The sequence below is a fragment of the Pholcus phalangioides genome, unplaced genomic scaffold (assembly GCF_987345545.1).
Source record: "Pholcus phalangioides strain wild (caught in Gottingen) unplaced genomic scaffold, Ppha-v1.0 ptg000011l_1, whole genome shotgun sequence".
Taxonomy (NCBI): domain Eukaryota; kingdom Metazoa; phylum Arthropoda; class Arachnida; order Araneae; family Pholcidae; genus Pholcus; species Pholcus phalangioides.
The window spans coordinates 60,889,492-60,908,137 of NW_028301604.1; the positions used below are offsets into that span (position 1 = coordinate 60,889,492).

The 18,646-nt window shown below is 33.6% G+C and overlaps 1 protein-coding gene across 1 annotated transcript; it reads right to left on the reverse strand.

Annotated features, from left to right (window-relative positions):
* Positions 1-977: 977 nt before the first annotated feature.
* Positions 978-17,784, reverse strand: LOC149080652 (uncharacterized). The gene is made up of 5 exons (XM_089239833.1): positions 17,007-17,784; positions 12,356-12,811; positions 3,482-4,267; positions 1,677-1,954; positions 978-1,228 (listed from the first exon to the last, which is right to left on the reverse strand). The coding sequence occupies exons 1-5, from the start codon at positions 17,536-17,538 to the stop codon at positions 1,145-1,147; spliced, it is 2,136 nt and encodes a 711-aa protein (XP_089095959.1). The 5' UTR covers positions 17,539-17,784; the 3' UTR covers positions 978-1,144.
* Between the last annotated feature and the right edge of the window lie 862 nt (positions 17,785-18,646).

Sequence of the window (18,646 nt, forward strand, 5' to 3'; positions counted from 1 at the left end):
TCCCGCGATTTCCACGGGCAACTCAAATGTTACATTATGTAGCAAAATCTGCTCATCCCGCGGGCATGTGCTTTTCTTCCTTTATTGAGGAGCGCATCCCGTTTTTCCCCCGTTTAACCACTGAAATAAATTATATACAGTATTAGACGTTTCATTTATGTTTTGGCCAACAGATGTTGTTAGTTGTCCACTAAATTGTGGCATTTGAACGCACGTGGTATTACCGCTCAAACTTCACTTTTTGAGTGAAAAAAATTAGACAATTTTTGAAGCAATTTCGGTCCACAAATTGAGCAGTCAGAGGGTTAATGGGATCACCTTGATAGATGTACAAGTTACTGCACAAAATAAAGTCAAAACAATCTTTGAAAATTTCTTAAATACAAATTGAATTCAGAAACCCTTGAAATATAAACTGCACCGCCAGAATATGTATTGATATCTGCAAAGAGTGGATAATTTGAGAGTAAAATATTTCATCAGCCTACTTATGCTTGTAAACAGCAAGGTTTGGTAAAACATAATTATTTCATAGATATCTATATACCATGGTGAAACAGCTTTTCCATCAATTTTTCTTAAGTCTTTAATTTTAAGTCTTAATTTTTCTTAAGCTACAATGCAATGAAATGATGATAGTAGTAATGTCTACAAGAAAGAAGTTATGTAACATGGTTGCATTGTTTGATTTCATGAGGGTTTTGATTTTTTTAGGGTCCTGTTTTTGTGAATTTTTTTTTTTTTTTCGCAAAAATGGTCATAAATTTGATGGGAAAGAAAAATTGTGGAAAGTAAAACAATCTAGTTAATTTATCACAAGACAAGAAATGCCTAACTTATGGGTGGTTCATTAATTTATATTTTGTACAAAGTCCATTCTCCAAATCCAGAAGGGTGCATTTTCTGGACCCAAATTTCAGCTATACAGGAGCCCCCACCATAGTATATTAAGCACATAAACAAAAATCAAGACTAGCTATGATATAAGGAACATTTTATGGTATGACTTTTTTATGCAATTGTTTTTATATTACACAGCTTTGTTTACACATAAAAATCAACTGTTCAGACACAATGAATTTATCTGTACAAAAAAATTTGATAGAAATTACATTCTCACTATGAAAAAAAAAATGGCACATCATCAGCTATCAAGTTTCTTATAACTTGCACTGTGGGGTCTTCGCCTTCGTCTATGACGACCTCCTTCAACAATTAAGGCAATAACCTAAATACAAAAACGCCATACAATATTTAAATATGCCTTTCGCAATAGAATGTACTACGAGAAAATAATTTCATAACATTTTTGTAACTCGCAAAAAGGAAAGGTTTGAATAAACAAAATATTTATCAAACTTTTTTCAGCAATTTACTAACATGATTTATTCTATTTCTGTGATATTTTTGAACAAAACTGAAAATGCATTAAAAACACTGAATTTTTTAAATTGTGGTTTGAAATGGGTTTTCTCATTTTAAATGGTAATTCGGTTGCACAATTATGTCATTTATAGGTTTTAATATAATACAATGAAAGTTATATAAATGTAATTAGTCTACTGTAATTAAATTAATCTTAACTTAGGTACAAATAGTATTTTTGTTATCTGTAGATCCATTCACCTCTCATTAAAAATTCATGTTAATCTGACATACTGCAATAAGAAACATACCTTTTGTTTGTTGTGGATTAGTAAATAGCAGCCTGTGACTAAAGCTACCATGCATAAGAAGTATAGAAAAAAATGGGAGCTTTTTTTCTCAATAAACGGGTCTTGAACTGATTTTTCCAACTCTTTGTATGTTGGTTCTAATGTTTTCTGATCATTTTCTTCGTATGCTTTCTGATCATTATCTTCATACGTTTTCTGATCATTTCCTTCATATGGAACATCATAAGCTGCAGGACTATCAAGTTCAGAACTTTCTTTTGAAGGATCCAAGTGATTTACTGTGAAAATGAAATGTTTTAAACCACAAAAAGTAGAGAGAGAGAATGCATATTTTTTAAATGAAATATGAATAAAAGCAACATCCAAAAAAGTTGCAACACACGATTATAGAACTAACTAGCTGTTACCCGCGGCTTCACTCACATGGATTTGGTAATCTGAAAATTGCTCACCAATTATTTCCCCCATATCACATTTGAATTCCTTGGGGTTGAATTTCCAGAAATCTCATCTAAGGGTGATATTCACTGACAGTGTCGATCTCCCATCCAAAAATTTTGACTATAGTTTAAACCATGTCAGTGAATACCACCCTTATTGAGTCCCTATATTACAAAATATAATACTGACCAAATTTTATATTTATAGCTTCAGCAGTTCTTGAAGTTTTTCTTCATAACTGGTAAAATGGTTAAACGTCAGAAATGTTTAACGTCATAACTGGTACGGGTAAAACAGTTTATCTATATTTAACACTGTTTTTTCCCAAATTTCCTGTGTTTCTGAATTCTAATATCTCAGTGAATATTGCGCTGAGAAACGTGGAATTATTGTTATTCGACATCAGGAGTGACAGGACAACAACTTTCTAATTGGATTTTGGGGCACACAGGGACTGTATAAAAAAAGTCAAGTTTTCTATTTTAATAACTATACAACCCCTTGCAATATGAATGTCATATCTGAGTACTACACGTTATTTGGAAACTTTTTCTAATTGAAAGTATATCTCTAGGATTAATGGTTCACCACAGTAAAGTGCCATACCCCCTGTTTGCTATTCACCCTGTATGTACACTCATTGTCAAATAGCTCATTTCTCAACAGGTAGTCTTAGGCTTGACTATTCTCTCGATTGTCAATAAGAGTTTCATTCAATGACATAACATTAGGAGTTATTAGAGTGCTTCTGATGAATAAATTTAGTCAAAATTTGTACATATTTTTAAATTATTTGTCTCTGAAATAATTTAGTGTATGTGTAATCCTTTTTTTAAATTTTTCAGCAAAAAAAGTGCTTCACCATCAAATAGCTATAACACTGCCTGTTTTGGTTATAATTTTTAATTGAAGTATACAGAGATCATTTTATTAGATGTAACTTATAGGCTATAGGCCACAATCCCTTACAAAAATTCAAATTTTATAACTTCTCAGATATGCTTTTTTTCAAATTGAATGTTGCCATTGAATGAAGCTATTTAACACATCTTTTTTTGTAATTTGAAGTTTATTTCCCAAGCTATTGGACAATGACAAGAGTAGACAACGTGTAAAATTTAATCCAAATGAGAACTCACATTAACAAGAAAATTTTTCAATGTAACAGCTTTCTCATTATATAATCAATAAGTATTCTTAACATCAACTCATTTATGGTGTATTGAAAATTACTAATTATAGCGAGAGAGAGATTCTCATTATAAGCTGCACTCCTTATGTCTGACTTTTAATGTATATAATCATATATAAATAAAAAACAATTTTTATTTGAGAACATATTATTCTACTATTTGATAGCTTACCAGTATTAAATGAACTTTTAAAAGAAACATTTTCTTGATGAACATTTCCCATTCTTTCACTTGTCACAGATACAATGCTTGCAGTAATGACTAGAGGAATTTCTGTAGTTTGCCCAGTGAGTCTTGTTGAAAATGGCTTCACTGTTGATTTAACTGATTCCTTGTTTGAATCATCACCTTCAGTTACTGAATCAGTGGGTTTGCTTACTGCATTTCCAATATTATAAAGAGGTGCTATAGTACGTATGTCTATTGCTTGTTCAGTTTTAGAAGATTCGGGGTCAATATTTTTTCTTGTACTACTCAGTTCAGGTTTAACTTCATTTTTTTCTTTCTTTACTGTACTAGAATCAATTGTAGAGGTAAAAAAAGACAGTGTTTTATTAATTTTATTTATTGTTACTGATTTATGACTCTCCTTTGATTCGGAATTTGATAGATTCCCATCAATAGCTTTTGATTTTTCAAGTTCACTGACATTGACAATATCACCACCAAACTGCATTTTCTGGAGAATATCCTCATTTTCATTAGGATTGTCAGGAATTTTATGGTCTTCCTTTATATGCAAATGGGAAACTTTCTCTTCATACCTGTTTTCAGACATATTTTGTACTTTGAAATTTGAGTACGGAATTTTATTTTTAGTAGTTGGTGAACCACCTAATACTTTGGAAACTTCTTTCAATTTTGAAGTAAGGTCAAAAATTTCATTTCTTACTGTGACATCAGACTTTAATTCCTCTTTTGAAACTGTATCAAGTCTCTTTGACACCACTGGATGAACTGTAGACAAAAATAAATTTAATTATTTAAAAAATTGAAATGATTCCTCATAATATATAATATGCACTAATAAAATGCAAAATAAAAAATATATTATATATGTCTAGAAAAATTGTTAAAATTAGTTACAAACATGTGGATGCCCAAACTGATTTGAACCCAGACCTCCATAAAGCCAAAGAACAGAATGTTAACCCGTACAATGTTTCTGACATATTATATCGGAAGTTCTATGGAAGAAATACAAACACCATTCAAACACACCAAGTATGCGCCAATTTGAGATAAGAATGTAACCTTAAGAATTTTTTGTGCAAGTAGATAAAAACGTGTTTTTCAAATACAAATGCAACGCCACAACAGGCAAATTGCCCAACGAGGTGGCTGACTTACGAACATCTTGGATCCCCGAGCCATTTTTTGGAGGCCCTACCTACTACACCACTACTGCACCCCACCCACACCCCCGCGGAACCCCCCAACGAATTGGTACATGCGGTAATGTGCGTGTACGTATAGTGAAACCTGACGTGAAGTTTTGTTGTTTTTCTGTAATGCTTGTTATGTGTAGTGCTGCCATCTGTCACTAGTTTTTCTAACTATGAGTGAAGTGTTATGATTGAATGATTTATCGTTGTAGGACTGTTGCTCTCTGTGGCGAGACTTTTTAACAGGGAGATCGGCTCGCATTTGCGCCTTGAAGTTGGGAACCACAGAAAACCAATCCCAGCTGACCACAAATGTAATTATCTGGAGGTGGGTGGGTTTGAACCCATGTACCCTGAACTCTTCCCATCTGTAACTCTGTATCTTACCAACCCACCACTACAGCACTCACTTTATAAAAAAAAATCTTTTCTTTTTTTTCTATTCATTTTTGCTTGAGGGGATTTGCATGATCTGCACGGCAATGTATATGTTTACATAAGAATAATTTTGTAGAGAGGATTTAAAAATGATATTTCAAATTTGATAATGCACTAATCAAGTATAATATGCAAAGACATTAAATTATTAAAAATATCAAGGGGACTCTAAAATATTGTGGGTTGGGAATAATCCCAATATTTATATAGGTCTTATGGAGATGGAGGCAAATATTAAGTGGGCTTGGGCTCATGGACTAAATACAAGTTCACGCCTTCGATAATTTGGTATTATATAGTTCGCTAGTAGTTGATTAGGCATTATATAGGGTGCATGGGTAACAGAGCATATGGCATTTTACTGACGAACCATTGATTCTAAAGGCATACTTCCAATTAGAAAAAGTATCCAAATATGTAGTACTCATGATTGTATGTCATTCTTGTTGCAAGGGGTTGTATAGTTATTAAAATAGAAAAATTAATTTTTTATACGGACATCTTGTCTTCAAACACCCAAGTTGAAAGTTGCCTGGTCTCTAAAAATGCTAACAAAAAAAATTTCACGTTTCCAAGTGCAATATTCACTGAGATTTTCAAATTTAAAAAATGAAGGAAAGTTTGGAAAAAGTGCATTAAATGTGGAAAAAATGGTTTACTTGCATTTAATGCTATTTTTCCCCTAACTTTCCTTCTTCTTTTGAATATCTCAGCGAATATTGCACTTAGAAATGTGAATTTTTTTTTGGCATCAAGAGAGAGACAGGGCAACAACTTTCTAATTGGGTTAAGCACAGGGTGTCCATATAAAAAGTTAATATATATTTTAATAACTATACAACCCCTTGCAACATGAATGGCATACCAGAGTTCTAAACGTTATTTGGATACTTTTCTAATTGGTAGTATGCCTCTAGGATAAACGGTTTGCCAGTACAATGCCACATGCCCTGTCATCTATTCACCATGTATAGTTATTTGTCCATTATAATATACCCAATAGTTCTTTTTCGACACAATATTACACTTGGATAAAGAGGATAAATTTCTCATTTTGTATTTTTTATATTTGATATACGTTTTATTCCATGCTGATTTATGCATGGTGTTAGAATCTAAATGCTCAGTGTAAGTGAAGGGGATTAGATTCAGGAGCATTAGAAGATCAGACCTGTGGTGCTCGGCTTGAGCTTCATGTAAAAATTCTGGTGTGCTCGGACACACATGCCTAAAAATACTCTGAGTGCTCAAGCACCCATGACTCAGATGCAACAGTTTTATCAACAAAGTTATATAAACAATACCTAATGTAAGAAGTTTTAACCCCTTGACAGTGATGCCCAAATGCAGTTTAAGCTGCAGAAAAATTTTATATTTGCGACAAAAAAAAAAATTGTTTCCTTTTCCATAAAGCCGGAATTGAGTATCTTTTCTATTGATATAATGAATAACAAACAAAGAAAAAATACTTCCAGTTTTGGTGCACTTTTCTCAAATAGATTATTACACTGTCAAGAGTTTAAAATTTGTTGTTTAACCCTTTCTGACTCAAAAGCCTAACATTTCCCTTGTTCTCTTGGGCAACCTAAAATTTCCCTTTTCAAATACTGAAAATAAACATAATAAATAAAATGAAAATTAGTTTAGGGATTGCTTTGAAAAACCACCTTTATCAATACTAGAAAACAGCACCACACAAGCCAATGCATACTTTTGGCCTATGAAAAATAAGGTTTTCAAAAAATAAAGAAATGGATTCAAATTTCAAAAAAAAATTTTTTTTGATATAAAAAGGATTTCTGGAAAAAAAATTTGTTAAGCTGAATTTATTTTGTTGGCTGAACACCAATCTATTTATTCTGTATAAGTTTTTATTTTTTAAATTCAAAGTTTGCTTAAAATCAAGTCCCGAATTCGAGACCATTAGAAGTCGAGCCCACCCACAAAATTAAAACGGTAAGTTGTAATCTTTATAAAATTATACTTGCACTCATCTAGGCTTGAATAGACTGCCTACAAATTTTCTTTGTGAAATTCCAACTTTAAAGGGTAGCATGCCGGAAAGGGTTAAAAAATAAACAAGGCTCATTTTAAAATGAGAAACAAATGAGATATCAAATACTTGTTCCTCTGCTGAAAAGAATGCTACCTACTGTAATGACCAATATTCAATGATTGATGTCCCTAAATTTCCATATACAGTACCACATCGTCTTTGTTAATAGAATCGCTAAAACCTATAATCTATTTGTGCAAGTAATTCTTTATACTTTGCACAAGTATATTCTACTAGTTAAAGATTATTTTTTTTGTAATCTCTTTTTCCCCTCTTTTCACAAAACCCCAGGTTTCCACTTTTGGTGGATTCTTGCATTAGAGAGGAAAAGTGCATTTTATTGAAAGAAAGATTTAGAACAACATTGAAGAACCATTGGACTGCATTGTGGCTCCATAAAAAGCAGCCAATCCTGGGCAAGTGATCCAATGAATAATAAGTGAAATCTTCATTGTTCCAGCTAACTTTTTGGAATGATACTGTCCCAAGCTTGTGCAATACTCCAATCCATATCTTTCACATTCACCTGTTTGACACAATCTCAGACATTCTCACAGTGATTGATGAAAGTCAACATTCTATTTAGAAAAATTATCCCCGTAGCAAACTTTCAAAATCAGAATATTTTAAATATGTTTTTTCATTGTTTTCATTCAAACAAAAAATAGGTGAAAAAATAAAAAATGAGTGAGCAAGAAGCAGCTGAAACTGATTTTTAATGAAAAAAAATCATAAAGGTCTAAGTTGGGGAAAAAACCTGACAAATCTATCCACATTATGGACAGTCTAGATTACAGAAGTTTTAGTTAAAAATTAATCAGGCACATTTCCAGGCAATTGATCTCGTGACCTATTTTTTTTTTTAAAGAAACCACATGAGCTCAAAAGAATTAAAGAATGCATAACAGAGTTATCACCTATAAAAATATATAAAATTTAAATTTAGTACAGCTGATTAATACAGGATGTTCTGCAAGTCCTAATTTCGGTTTTATCTTATTAACTGTTCATTGTAGAGGTATAGTTTCAATTTTAAAAATGCTCAAAAACTGTTCAGCACTCACACCTATACCAGTTTTGAAATTAAAACTATAGTTGTGTCCCAAAATAAAAAATCTAAAATTTTTATACAGTCCGTCTGTCTTCTAACTTCAAAATAAAAATTTGTTGTCCTGTGTCTCTTGAGGCCAACAAAAATATTCGACATTTCAAAGTGCCAATATTTGCTGAGATATTTTAATTTAGAAACCGGAGAAAAGTTGGGAAAGAACAGCATAAATTAGAGAAAGAAGCATCCCTTAGTTCACGTGGTTCTTTCTTACATTTTCTTTGATTTTAAATCCAAAAATATCTCAGTGAATATTGCACTTAGAAATGTGAAAATGTTTTTGTTGCCTCAGAAAAGACAGAGCAACAACTTTCTAATTTGAAGGTTGAAGACACAGAAGGACCACATACAAAATTTAGATTATTTTGTGACACTGCATTTTCAATCTCCAAACTGGTATACAGTGATTGCTGAACACATTTTGAGCATTTTTTAAATGGAAACTATACCTCTATAACAAACAGTTGATGAAATAAAAGCTGAATTAGGACTTACAGGACAACCTGTACAGCAACACCCCAAGTACATGTTGTATTAAAATAACATAGAGGGAAAAGTTTTTCAATGTCAGGGGCTTATTAAATGTTAGAGAGACTCATCTGGTGCCACAATGTTTCTTGTTTTTCAAATGCAATATTTCTTGGCAGCTTGTTCCTTGCCATATGGGTGCAATCCGTTTTCTATTAAAATTTATGTTCTCCAAAATCTGTGCAAATGAAACTTATGTTTGTGCGTTGTATGATTTTGTACTACTTTGGTTGCAACAGTTTAAAATTGCAACAAAGGTTTCCATTCTGGATTTATCTTAGAAGCTTATGTTCCACAGGCTAAAGAGCTAAGTTTCATCATGGCTCCTGCAGTGGACATGACTTAAGTTCTGACAATGGGAATATGAAATTTATTATTTTTAAAATTTAAAAAATTACACTTTTGTTATTAATCTAGGATAAGAACACACTACCCCCAGGCAGCAAAAAGACATGGCCAGAGAAAGATTTACAAGAAGGAAAACGTAACGATCCCCACAACACAATTATCACAACAGAAAATAGGCACAATAGGATATCAAACTGTACTTGGAGCTTCTGAAACTTGCTTTTCAGAGAAAAAGGAACAGAACTGTGGTTAGATAGATTTTCAGGCAGAAATTTAAAAGGATTGGACACTGAGATTATAGATATTAAAGAAACTAAACATGCCCCCCCCCCCCATTGCTCTTACCCAGTATGGGGTATAAGCCTGTTACTTCATAAGGTAGGGATTGTCTCTTGCTCTAAAGAAAAGCATTTTCAGTATTAATTTTGGTATTAACTTGGTATGATGGACTTGAGCACTGCTGTTAAAGTTCACAATAGAAATCTTCTGGGTTCAGAAACAAATTAATCCATTTTACATTGATTCCTACAATCAAAAAAATTATTTCGGTTTACAGACTTTGAGAATGAATTCAGTTTCGTAAACTGAGGGTCCACTGTATTGATATATTGTAAATTAGTTGTTGTCTATAAAAATAAAACTCTTAGAAAACATAGTAAGGAAATATTTTGCCGCAAATATAAATCTCTTATCTATATACTTATAAGTTAACCAACTTTTGATAAGTTCTCTCATTTACACATATTTAGACTGAAAATAAAAAAAAAATATAACAGTCAGACCCACTTTTAGCGAGAGTCTGAATTTAAAGAGCAAATTAATGAATTTTGTATTTTACAATACTATATGGCAATTGTTGCTTTTAGCTAGAAGGTTTTCAGGGTATCTTGGATATCATGAGCAACTTAGAAGGAAAATCAAGGAAACAGTTATTTTCCGGAAGTGAACTCGGAAAGAAAAGTCATCACATCTCCGCCGCGACTGAAACCCAGACCCTCTTGCATACTGGGCACAAGCATGCTACCATCTACACCAGTGTTTCTCAACTGCCGGGCCGCGAGAATATATTCATTACCCTTTCATTTCTCAAAGTATTGTATTTTCACGAATAACTAATTGGTTTATTTCACTATAATGGTTGTTAAGAAATAGAGAAAAGTTTAAGTTTTAGAGTAGAAAAATCACGATCAACGTTTTGTAATTTATCAAGTTACACAATTTAACATAAGCATCTATCCTGAATATACCGAAAAGTGTTTCGTCCAAAACTGAACAATTTTCTGCTCTTCAGCGGACTTTTCTGGTGAGTTACAATATAGACAATTTTTTTATATCATTACCTTCTTTCTAGCTAAGATTAAATGCAAAGTTTGATTGTAAAATATATTTTACACTAAGTTATTAAAAAAGTGCTAATAAATAAGTGCTGCGTTGATGTCAGCTCAAAAAAATTCCATTGCCCACTATGAATGAAAACTTTATATTTTTACACACTATGCGAAATTAGTCTGTAGAATTGAATATTAAGACGTCTCGATTGATTTGTGATCAATTGAATTTTTTAATGAGGTAGAAGCGCCGAAATGAAGAAAACGTTGAGGGGGGGGGCTGAAGGTTGCCATTTGTCCCGTATATACGGGCTCAAGCCCTTATGCAGGAGAGTGAGTGGAGCGTTGCATTGTATATTGATAATTGGTGACTCAGCCATCTCGTAAAATATATTGGGGGCACTCAAACAGCCTCAGTACCCAGGTTCCAGCGCTTAAGCAATGATGATGTTTACTGCAGTTGATGATGAAACGCTTCGTTTATGTTTTGACTTCTGCACGTTATTAATACATTACCGGAAAAAAAAATGTTGCATCACTCCGCAAGAAAATAATGAATTCAATTCATTATAAACAGGTTTTAATTAATTAAAATAGATTAAATTAATTAATTAAAGAAGGGTTTAATTAATTAATTGATTAAATGGGTTTTTAATTAATCAGCTCACAATCAAAATGTAATTGGTTGTTTATTAATTATTAACTTTTGAACGAGTAAACTATTCCAGACCGGGCCGTAAACTCACAGCAATTTGATTCACCGGGCCACGGTTCCAAAAAGGTTGAGAACCACTGATCTACACCACTGGAGACATGACCCTGTCTTCCTTATTTCAAGCACTGTGGCATGAGGTGCTGAAGTAGAGGCACTAGTAGCCTCTTGACTTCTGGAAATGGCCCCCGGGTGGGATGGCTTAGAGAGAGATAGATGGCTCTCGAGCTGAGAAAAAGGCATCTATCTCTCTAAACCGTCCCACCCAGGAAAACAACCACCCAACTAAAGCAGTAGCAGTGTGCGAGCAATGAATTTGTCCAATGACAATGCAATTTTTCATTTCCATGAAATCCTCACAAAGGAATCAAAAACAAGCGTCATTCCATTGGTTCCTTTCGGAATTCACACAAAAAACGAAAAAGATTGGTGAGCCAGCAGATTATAATAGTCCTAAAAAATAGTCCCTCTCTCTCTGGTCGCTGAAAAATTATTGTATTGTGTGTTTACTTATGGTGTATTGCATTATTAAATAAATTAATGTACTGTATTATAGTGACGTGAGAGTTGGCGGATGGCTCGTTAAATAAGACAAGCAGCGGCACAGTATTGTTGATGAAGCATATTTTACGTCATTTTTATGTGAATGAGTAATTGTGAAACAAATTAAGCTCATTAATCAAAGTTCCACTGTATATGATTTTTTTTTCCTTCAAACTTTTTATATAGATGGCGTTATTTTATTAAAATCTGGTCACAGGAATATAATTTTTCAAAGCTTTATCAATATTGTGGTCATGACTGATAGCCATTTCAATTATAAACTTAATTTAAATTTATTCCACTTTAATGATAATTAAATTTTTACTTTTTAATTATTGTCCCATTCCTCTCATACGGGCAAGAGGAATGGGACAAATTTTTTGCAAATTTAAAATGTCCCATAAATATATTTATTTTTGAGCACCATATTTTTTCTTATCTCAAAAGTGATAAGATTCTTGATTTGTCAGTTACAATGTTTCACATGTTACAGAAAAAAATTTTAAAATATTTTTGTTAAAAGTGTTTCATTCCTCCCTACTCATATAGGGAAATGTAAATGAAAATAAAGGCAGAAAAAAGTAGGCCTAAGAACTCACCTGTCAACTCTTGCTCTATTTCATAAGCCCAAAGAATAATTTGACAGATTGACTTAGTAGAACCTGAACACATGCCTTCACAAACTAAATAACTTTGCAAATAGGAGATTATATCATTATCGTGCACAGTAAGACTATTTTCAGATTCTTCATATGCTTTACATATATCTGAATGTATTTCTTTCTCTACTTTTGTTTCTTCATCATCTATAATATCTCCGTTACAAGTTGAAAGAGCCAAAAGCGATCGAAAGAGTGCAGTACAAAGGATTGTTTCAGGTTTTTCAAACTCGATGATATCATCACAAGGTTTTGAATGAACCATTAAAATGGTTATGACATCACTATTTTTATCATTATCATGGAAGTCAGGAGCTACAAAAGATTTAGAAAAAGTACAATTATCCTCTTTCATGAACTCGAAGAAACGAGCTAAGGGATACGATTTGAGATTATCTGTAAAAAGAAAAAAAGAAAAATAAGTTAAAGAAATCATGAATCATTTGTGACAAAGTAAACCTTAATCGCAATACAATATAAAAGACTAAATTAAGTTTTTCCAACAATAAATATAAAATCTACCCAGCCATCTTTCTGTTTCATGCAAGTAATTTCATGTTTTAGAACTTCAAATGGGAAACTGATGCATGTTGCTAAACAGGACTGAACAAATCGCTAAAAATTCACATGCCCAGTCAGGCATGTAACTTAAAATAATAGATACCAGAATTGATATTTTACACAACCGAAAAATACTGCTACATGTTATCATTGGATTTACTTCAAAAAACTTTAAAAATTCAAAATAATTTAATTTTTAAAAATAAAATCCAGATTCAAGGAAACAGTTATTTTTCCGGATATTATGCTGAGGTGAGCTCGGAAAGAAAAGTCATCACGTCTCCGCCGGGACACGAACCCAGGCCCTCTTGCATACCGGGCAAGCATGCTACCATCTACGCCACTGGAGACACATGAATCTGCCTTCCTAATTTCACGCACTGTGTCGTGAGGCGCTGAATAGACAGAGTCAGACGTGATGACTTTTCTTTCCGAGCTCACCTCAGCATAATATCCGGAAAAATAACTGTTTCCTTGATATCTCTGGCTGAGAAAAAAGCCATCTATATCTCTCAAAATCCAGATTTTTCAGATAATTACAAAAATATGAAAAGCAATGGTTTGAAAGAAAGAGAAAGCAGTTTCCTTTATATATACTCACACTGGGTACGTAGTAAAAGAAAAAGCATGCCTGTAAAAATTTTTACATGGGTCTGGTATGTCAAGCAATAGATTTGTTACAGCCCCGTTGCTAACAATGCTTATGTTCATAATATTTAGTCATTGTTTACATGTAGGTATGAGATGAAACTAGCACATCAGACAATTCTATTCTTTTGTGAAGGACAAGTCAAACATGAAAGCTCAGTGATTTGTGTGTGTGAGGAGCTATTCTCAATGCACAATTGTTTCACCTGAAAGAATTGAATAGAACTCATCCAACATGTGACACGATGCAGCCAAGTTTCATCTCATTGGTTGGAGGACTATATCCCCCCCCCCCCCCACTAAAATATTTTTCATTTTCTAGCAATGAGCTCTCAGTTGACTGAAAATGTTCTGCAGTAAATGTTCACGTAATAGTATTTTCCAAACAGAACAGAATGGTTTTTTTCTTAAAATTCTTGCTGAGATTGCTCTCTGTGACACACATACATCAGTTTTCAGCATATACTACTTTGGGGATACCTTCAATTAATCCAAGGCAGTAGCGAAGGGGGGACTTGAAGGTCATGTTCCCCCCCCCCCCAAAATGTGAGAAAATGACCAAAAAAAGGGAAAAAGATGGCGAAATATATTGTTTTATCACTTGTTCCCCAGAACGAAATTTCTGGCTACGGGCCTGAATTAGTCTTTCTTACAGTTAATCATTTTTTTTAAAGGCCCACCCTTCATGAAAAAAGTGTATTTTTATATTCTTGTATAATTTTATATTTTTCATTTCTTTCTTGCAGTCAATTCATGATAAGTCTAATTTGGATGACTCCAGTCAGAGGTGCAGACGTAAAGAAAACATTAAGGGGGGGGGCCTCAAAGTTTCTGGGCGTCTCGTATATATGGGACTCAAGTGCATACACAGGAGAGGGAAGGTGCATTATTTTTTCAGAAATTATTGTGGGGGCTCAAAGACTAACTTCAGTATCTGTTTCAGTTAAAGATTTTATTCCATATAAGAAGACCTTCAATATTTAAATGTTAGAAGTTTTTCTTAACTCAAAGTTTTCTTCCTTTCAGTCGAAGTTTTTGAGTATGTGAGAAAAATTTAAAAAATATATATTATCTCCCTGTGAGGAAATAAAGAGAGGTGAAGCGTACATACTTCAGGGAATTTCTTCTATCCTCTTTACTTTTCTAGATAAACACCAACCAATAACAATCAATATGGTCACCAATGCTCACAAAAAGATTTGTCATTTATTCTACTAAGGGCCACCATTGTATGGAGATACAAAATTTATTTTTTATTTTTTTTGGTGTACTTGTCATCTAACTCCCAATTGTTGTTGTCCTGCTTTACTGAGTCCAGTTGGAAAAAATTTCACATTTCAACTGATTTCACCGATTATAAGTGCACTATTCACAAGATATTTGAATTAAAAAATCACTGAAAATGAAGAAAAGAACAGCATGTGTTAAGAGACTAATGGGTAGTGTTGCATATACTATATCTTTTATGCAGGGCTTGATAAATTGAGAAAAAAATAAAGCACCAGCCAAATTTCCTAGGAGAGAAGCAATTTATTTTCCTCGAGAAAAAAAAGCCAAAATTTTTATAGCCTGCCCTTGGTCCTGGTGACCTTTTCTCATGTACACAGAAATGCTTACATAAATTTCAAGGTTTTTGCTTTGCCTTCAGATTCCAATTAGTTATTGCACATAGAAAATTTCAAGCATCATGGTAACATGGGATATGTCTAGCCTAGCTTTTGTGTACCTCTAAGAAAAAGAAATCTATGGAAATGAGAGTCTAGTGATTGTGGAGGCCATTCAACAGCTCTATCATATATTATAGCAACTAATCTGATATCCAAATGTATCTGCTACAAAGTGTCTCACTCAGGATTGTTATTTTAATCAGTCAAAATCAATTTCAACCAGGACACTGGTAAAAAGTTGTTTAAATCATCCACAAGAGGTTGAAACTACTGAAATACATAGAGATGGTCTTAAAACTCGCGTAGCAATACACTAGACTCTCTACAATAACTGCTTGTTAACCCACCTAGTAATGCAGTGTTTTTTTAGGTGGCTTTTCTTCAGACAAAGAAGAAAACATGTTACAGACATACAGAAGGAAGCTCACTGAACTCTAATCCAGATGTGCCGACATGAAAACATTAAGGGGGGTGAAAGTTGTTGGTCATCCCGTATACGTGGGACTCAAACACGTACACAGGAGAGGGCAGTTGCATTACACTTTTTTTCCACAAAATATTGGGCGGATATATTATTCAGAAAATATACTCAATCAACTCCCTTACAAAATTTATTAGGGGCTCAAATGGTCTCAGCCCCTAGGTTCCGGTGCCTATGCTTTAACCTAAGGTAGACACGGACCCAGATAAAAATTCACATTCCAGTCAAAATTTGACGTTAAAAATTCACATAAAAAAATTAAAAGATGTGTTGATGAGTTTTTGATTTTTTTTCCGCATCAGTATGCTTCCGTGCAACAGGGTAGTATAAAAAGAGTTAAAAATATGAAAACAATCATCATATTAAAATAAACTTCATTACGAACACAAAAAAATTAAATTTTTATCAGATCTACCTTGGATAATCCTGACTTAACAGAATTTTGGCGATTAAATGAACCTAATAAAGCTATAAATGGTGAAAATGGTACTTATTTGCAATTACCGTACAATGCACTAAAATGAATACAGTAAAGTTACATGAAATCTTAGAGCATAGTGATCTCTCACTTTTGCATCGGTACAAGGAAAAAAGACATGGAAGTGAGAGACATATTATATCATTATTATGCTACACCTTTAGGAGTGCAGTAAATTGTCTCATAATTGAGAGAAACATATAAGTGAAGGAGTGTAAAGTTAGAAATTCACACTTTACAGCATTTCAAGGATCACACACGATGCTTTAATTATAGTCTTTCCAATGTCTTCTGTCACTGAACCTGCTTAAATGCTTCATAGAGCACCTTGGTGTTTGCAAGCAATAGACTTAAGATGTTTGTCTAGTGAGGAGTGTTCTAAATTTATTTCTCTAATTCAACTTCCTCAGAAAAATTTAAATTTTTATCACCTCCTGGCCAATTCAACCACGAGATTTCATGTTGCATTTGTAGCTTCAACCCTCCCCCTGGTCTGTTCCAGTGCTTTTCTCGGAAATATTCTGCAGCACTGTGCATTTAGCACATTATTTTACTGCACTGAATTTTTTAAATGAATTTATAAAAGTATCTTTGTTAATCGAGGCTTGGATAATTGGAGTCCTACTGTATTATCACTATTATGTGAGTGTGTTCTTACCTAACATTGCTTTCCGTTTCATCAGGGGAATTTCAAACCACCCTGTACAGAACAAAAGTGCATAAAATATATTTTTGAGCAGGTAAAACATAGCATACCATGCAACTGAGAATAAACCTCTTTCGCCCAGAGTAGAACTTTACACACAGCTTCATATTTGCCTTTGCACATCACTTCACATATTGACCGATCTTTCAAAACAGGACTCACGAAGGTTTCGGTTTTTCGGAACGTCATACCGCTTTCTTTAAAGCCAACGCATACATCAGAACGAGCTTTGATGTGGATGAGCCCATGGAACGGCCCGAATTGTGAGGAAAATGGTCTGCCGCACCTAGATATACTAAAAATAACTTCATAGACTTCTTGACATAAAAGATCATAATCACCAACGGATAGATGCTGCTTACAATTACTTAATGGTTTCATCAAATTACTCATTGGATCATCATTCTCTTTAGATGTAGGGTCGAAAATAGGAACAGTAATATTGCTAATCAAAGAACAGTTACTAGACTGATAAGTTTCCAAAAAGTCATCTCGTCCATCAAACACTGGCATAGCTATCACATTCGAGAGAAACATACTACTACCGAGCAGCATAACCGATAATGCAAACACAAAAGCCATAGTTATTTATTCACTTTCTCGGAGAAAACTCGAACAATATTTAAGTCACTAAATAATGGCGAATTCTCCGAAGCCCATTGCTTAGACAAGGTGAAGGCAATGCACTACTGACATAAAATTAAAGCAAGCTAAAGACACGAAATACCCAGTGTTTGCAATGTTTGTTTACTCCTCAACTTAGCCGGTCATGGGACACTTTAATGCAAATGAGTTTAAGATGATGCCATCAAGAAATGCCTCCCACATAAATTCAGGCCCAGAAAATGTGTGTGACCGTTACATAGATTTCTTTTCTAATTTCCACAATCAATGACCATACATCCTGTATATCCCGGTACTTTCACGTAATTTTTGGTAATCCGGACATCTTTTTTTTTTTTAAATTGTACCATTTTTTGACGCATTCGCAACGAAGACTACACGAATTGTTATTCCTTATTGAAATCAAGGGTTGAAATTATTTTTTAACTGATAAGTTATGTTAGGATAATCCTGTCACAGGCGATTTTTCAATGATTTTAGCAGTAGTTCGCAACTTCTTTTTACCTTTGGCATCATATTTGGCAATATATAACTAACGATGTCCGTATTATTATTATTATATTTTTTATTTTTGTATGTTGAAATCTCATTTCCCATATTTATCTTGACGAAATATGGTCAGCCCATTTTACCAAATGCTGATTAAGCATTTTTATTATGTCGAACGTTTTTGAGTTGAAAAGAAATTACCATTCCCAATTTTGAATCAGAATAAATTCTAGCTACCCATACATCATTGAAATAAATACGGAACCCTGGAGTGACCTGGTCCAGTGGTTCTCAACCTAGAGCCATATAGCCCCCCTTGCCTTCCTGGGATATTCTGAGAGGACTACTGGTGAAAATTAGATGAAAAGGGATCCACGGAAAGGGATGAGCTGTGAAGAATTAGAGCTTTCAAGTGGAAGATGGAGGATGAAAATGTGGCTACTTTCAGAACCCAGCAGAGCTGTCCATAGAACCAGGGCCAGCTTGACCCACAGGCCTGGGCATGACCCAGGGTCTCATATCTATAGAGGACCTGAAGAATGAGAGCTGGTACTATGATTTTCGAATGTATTTATGT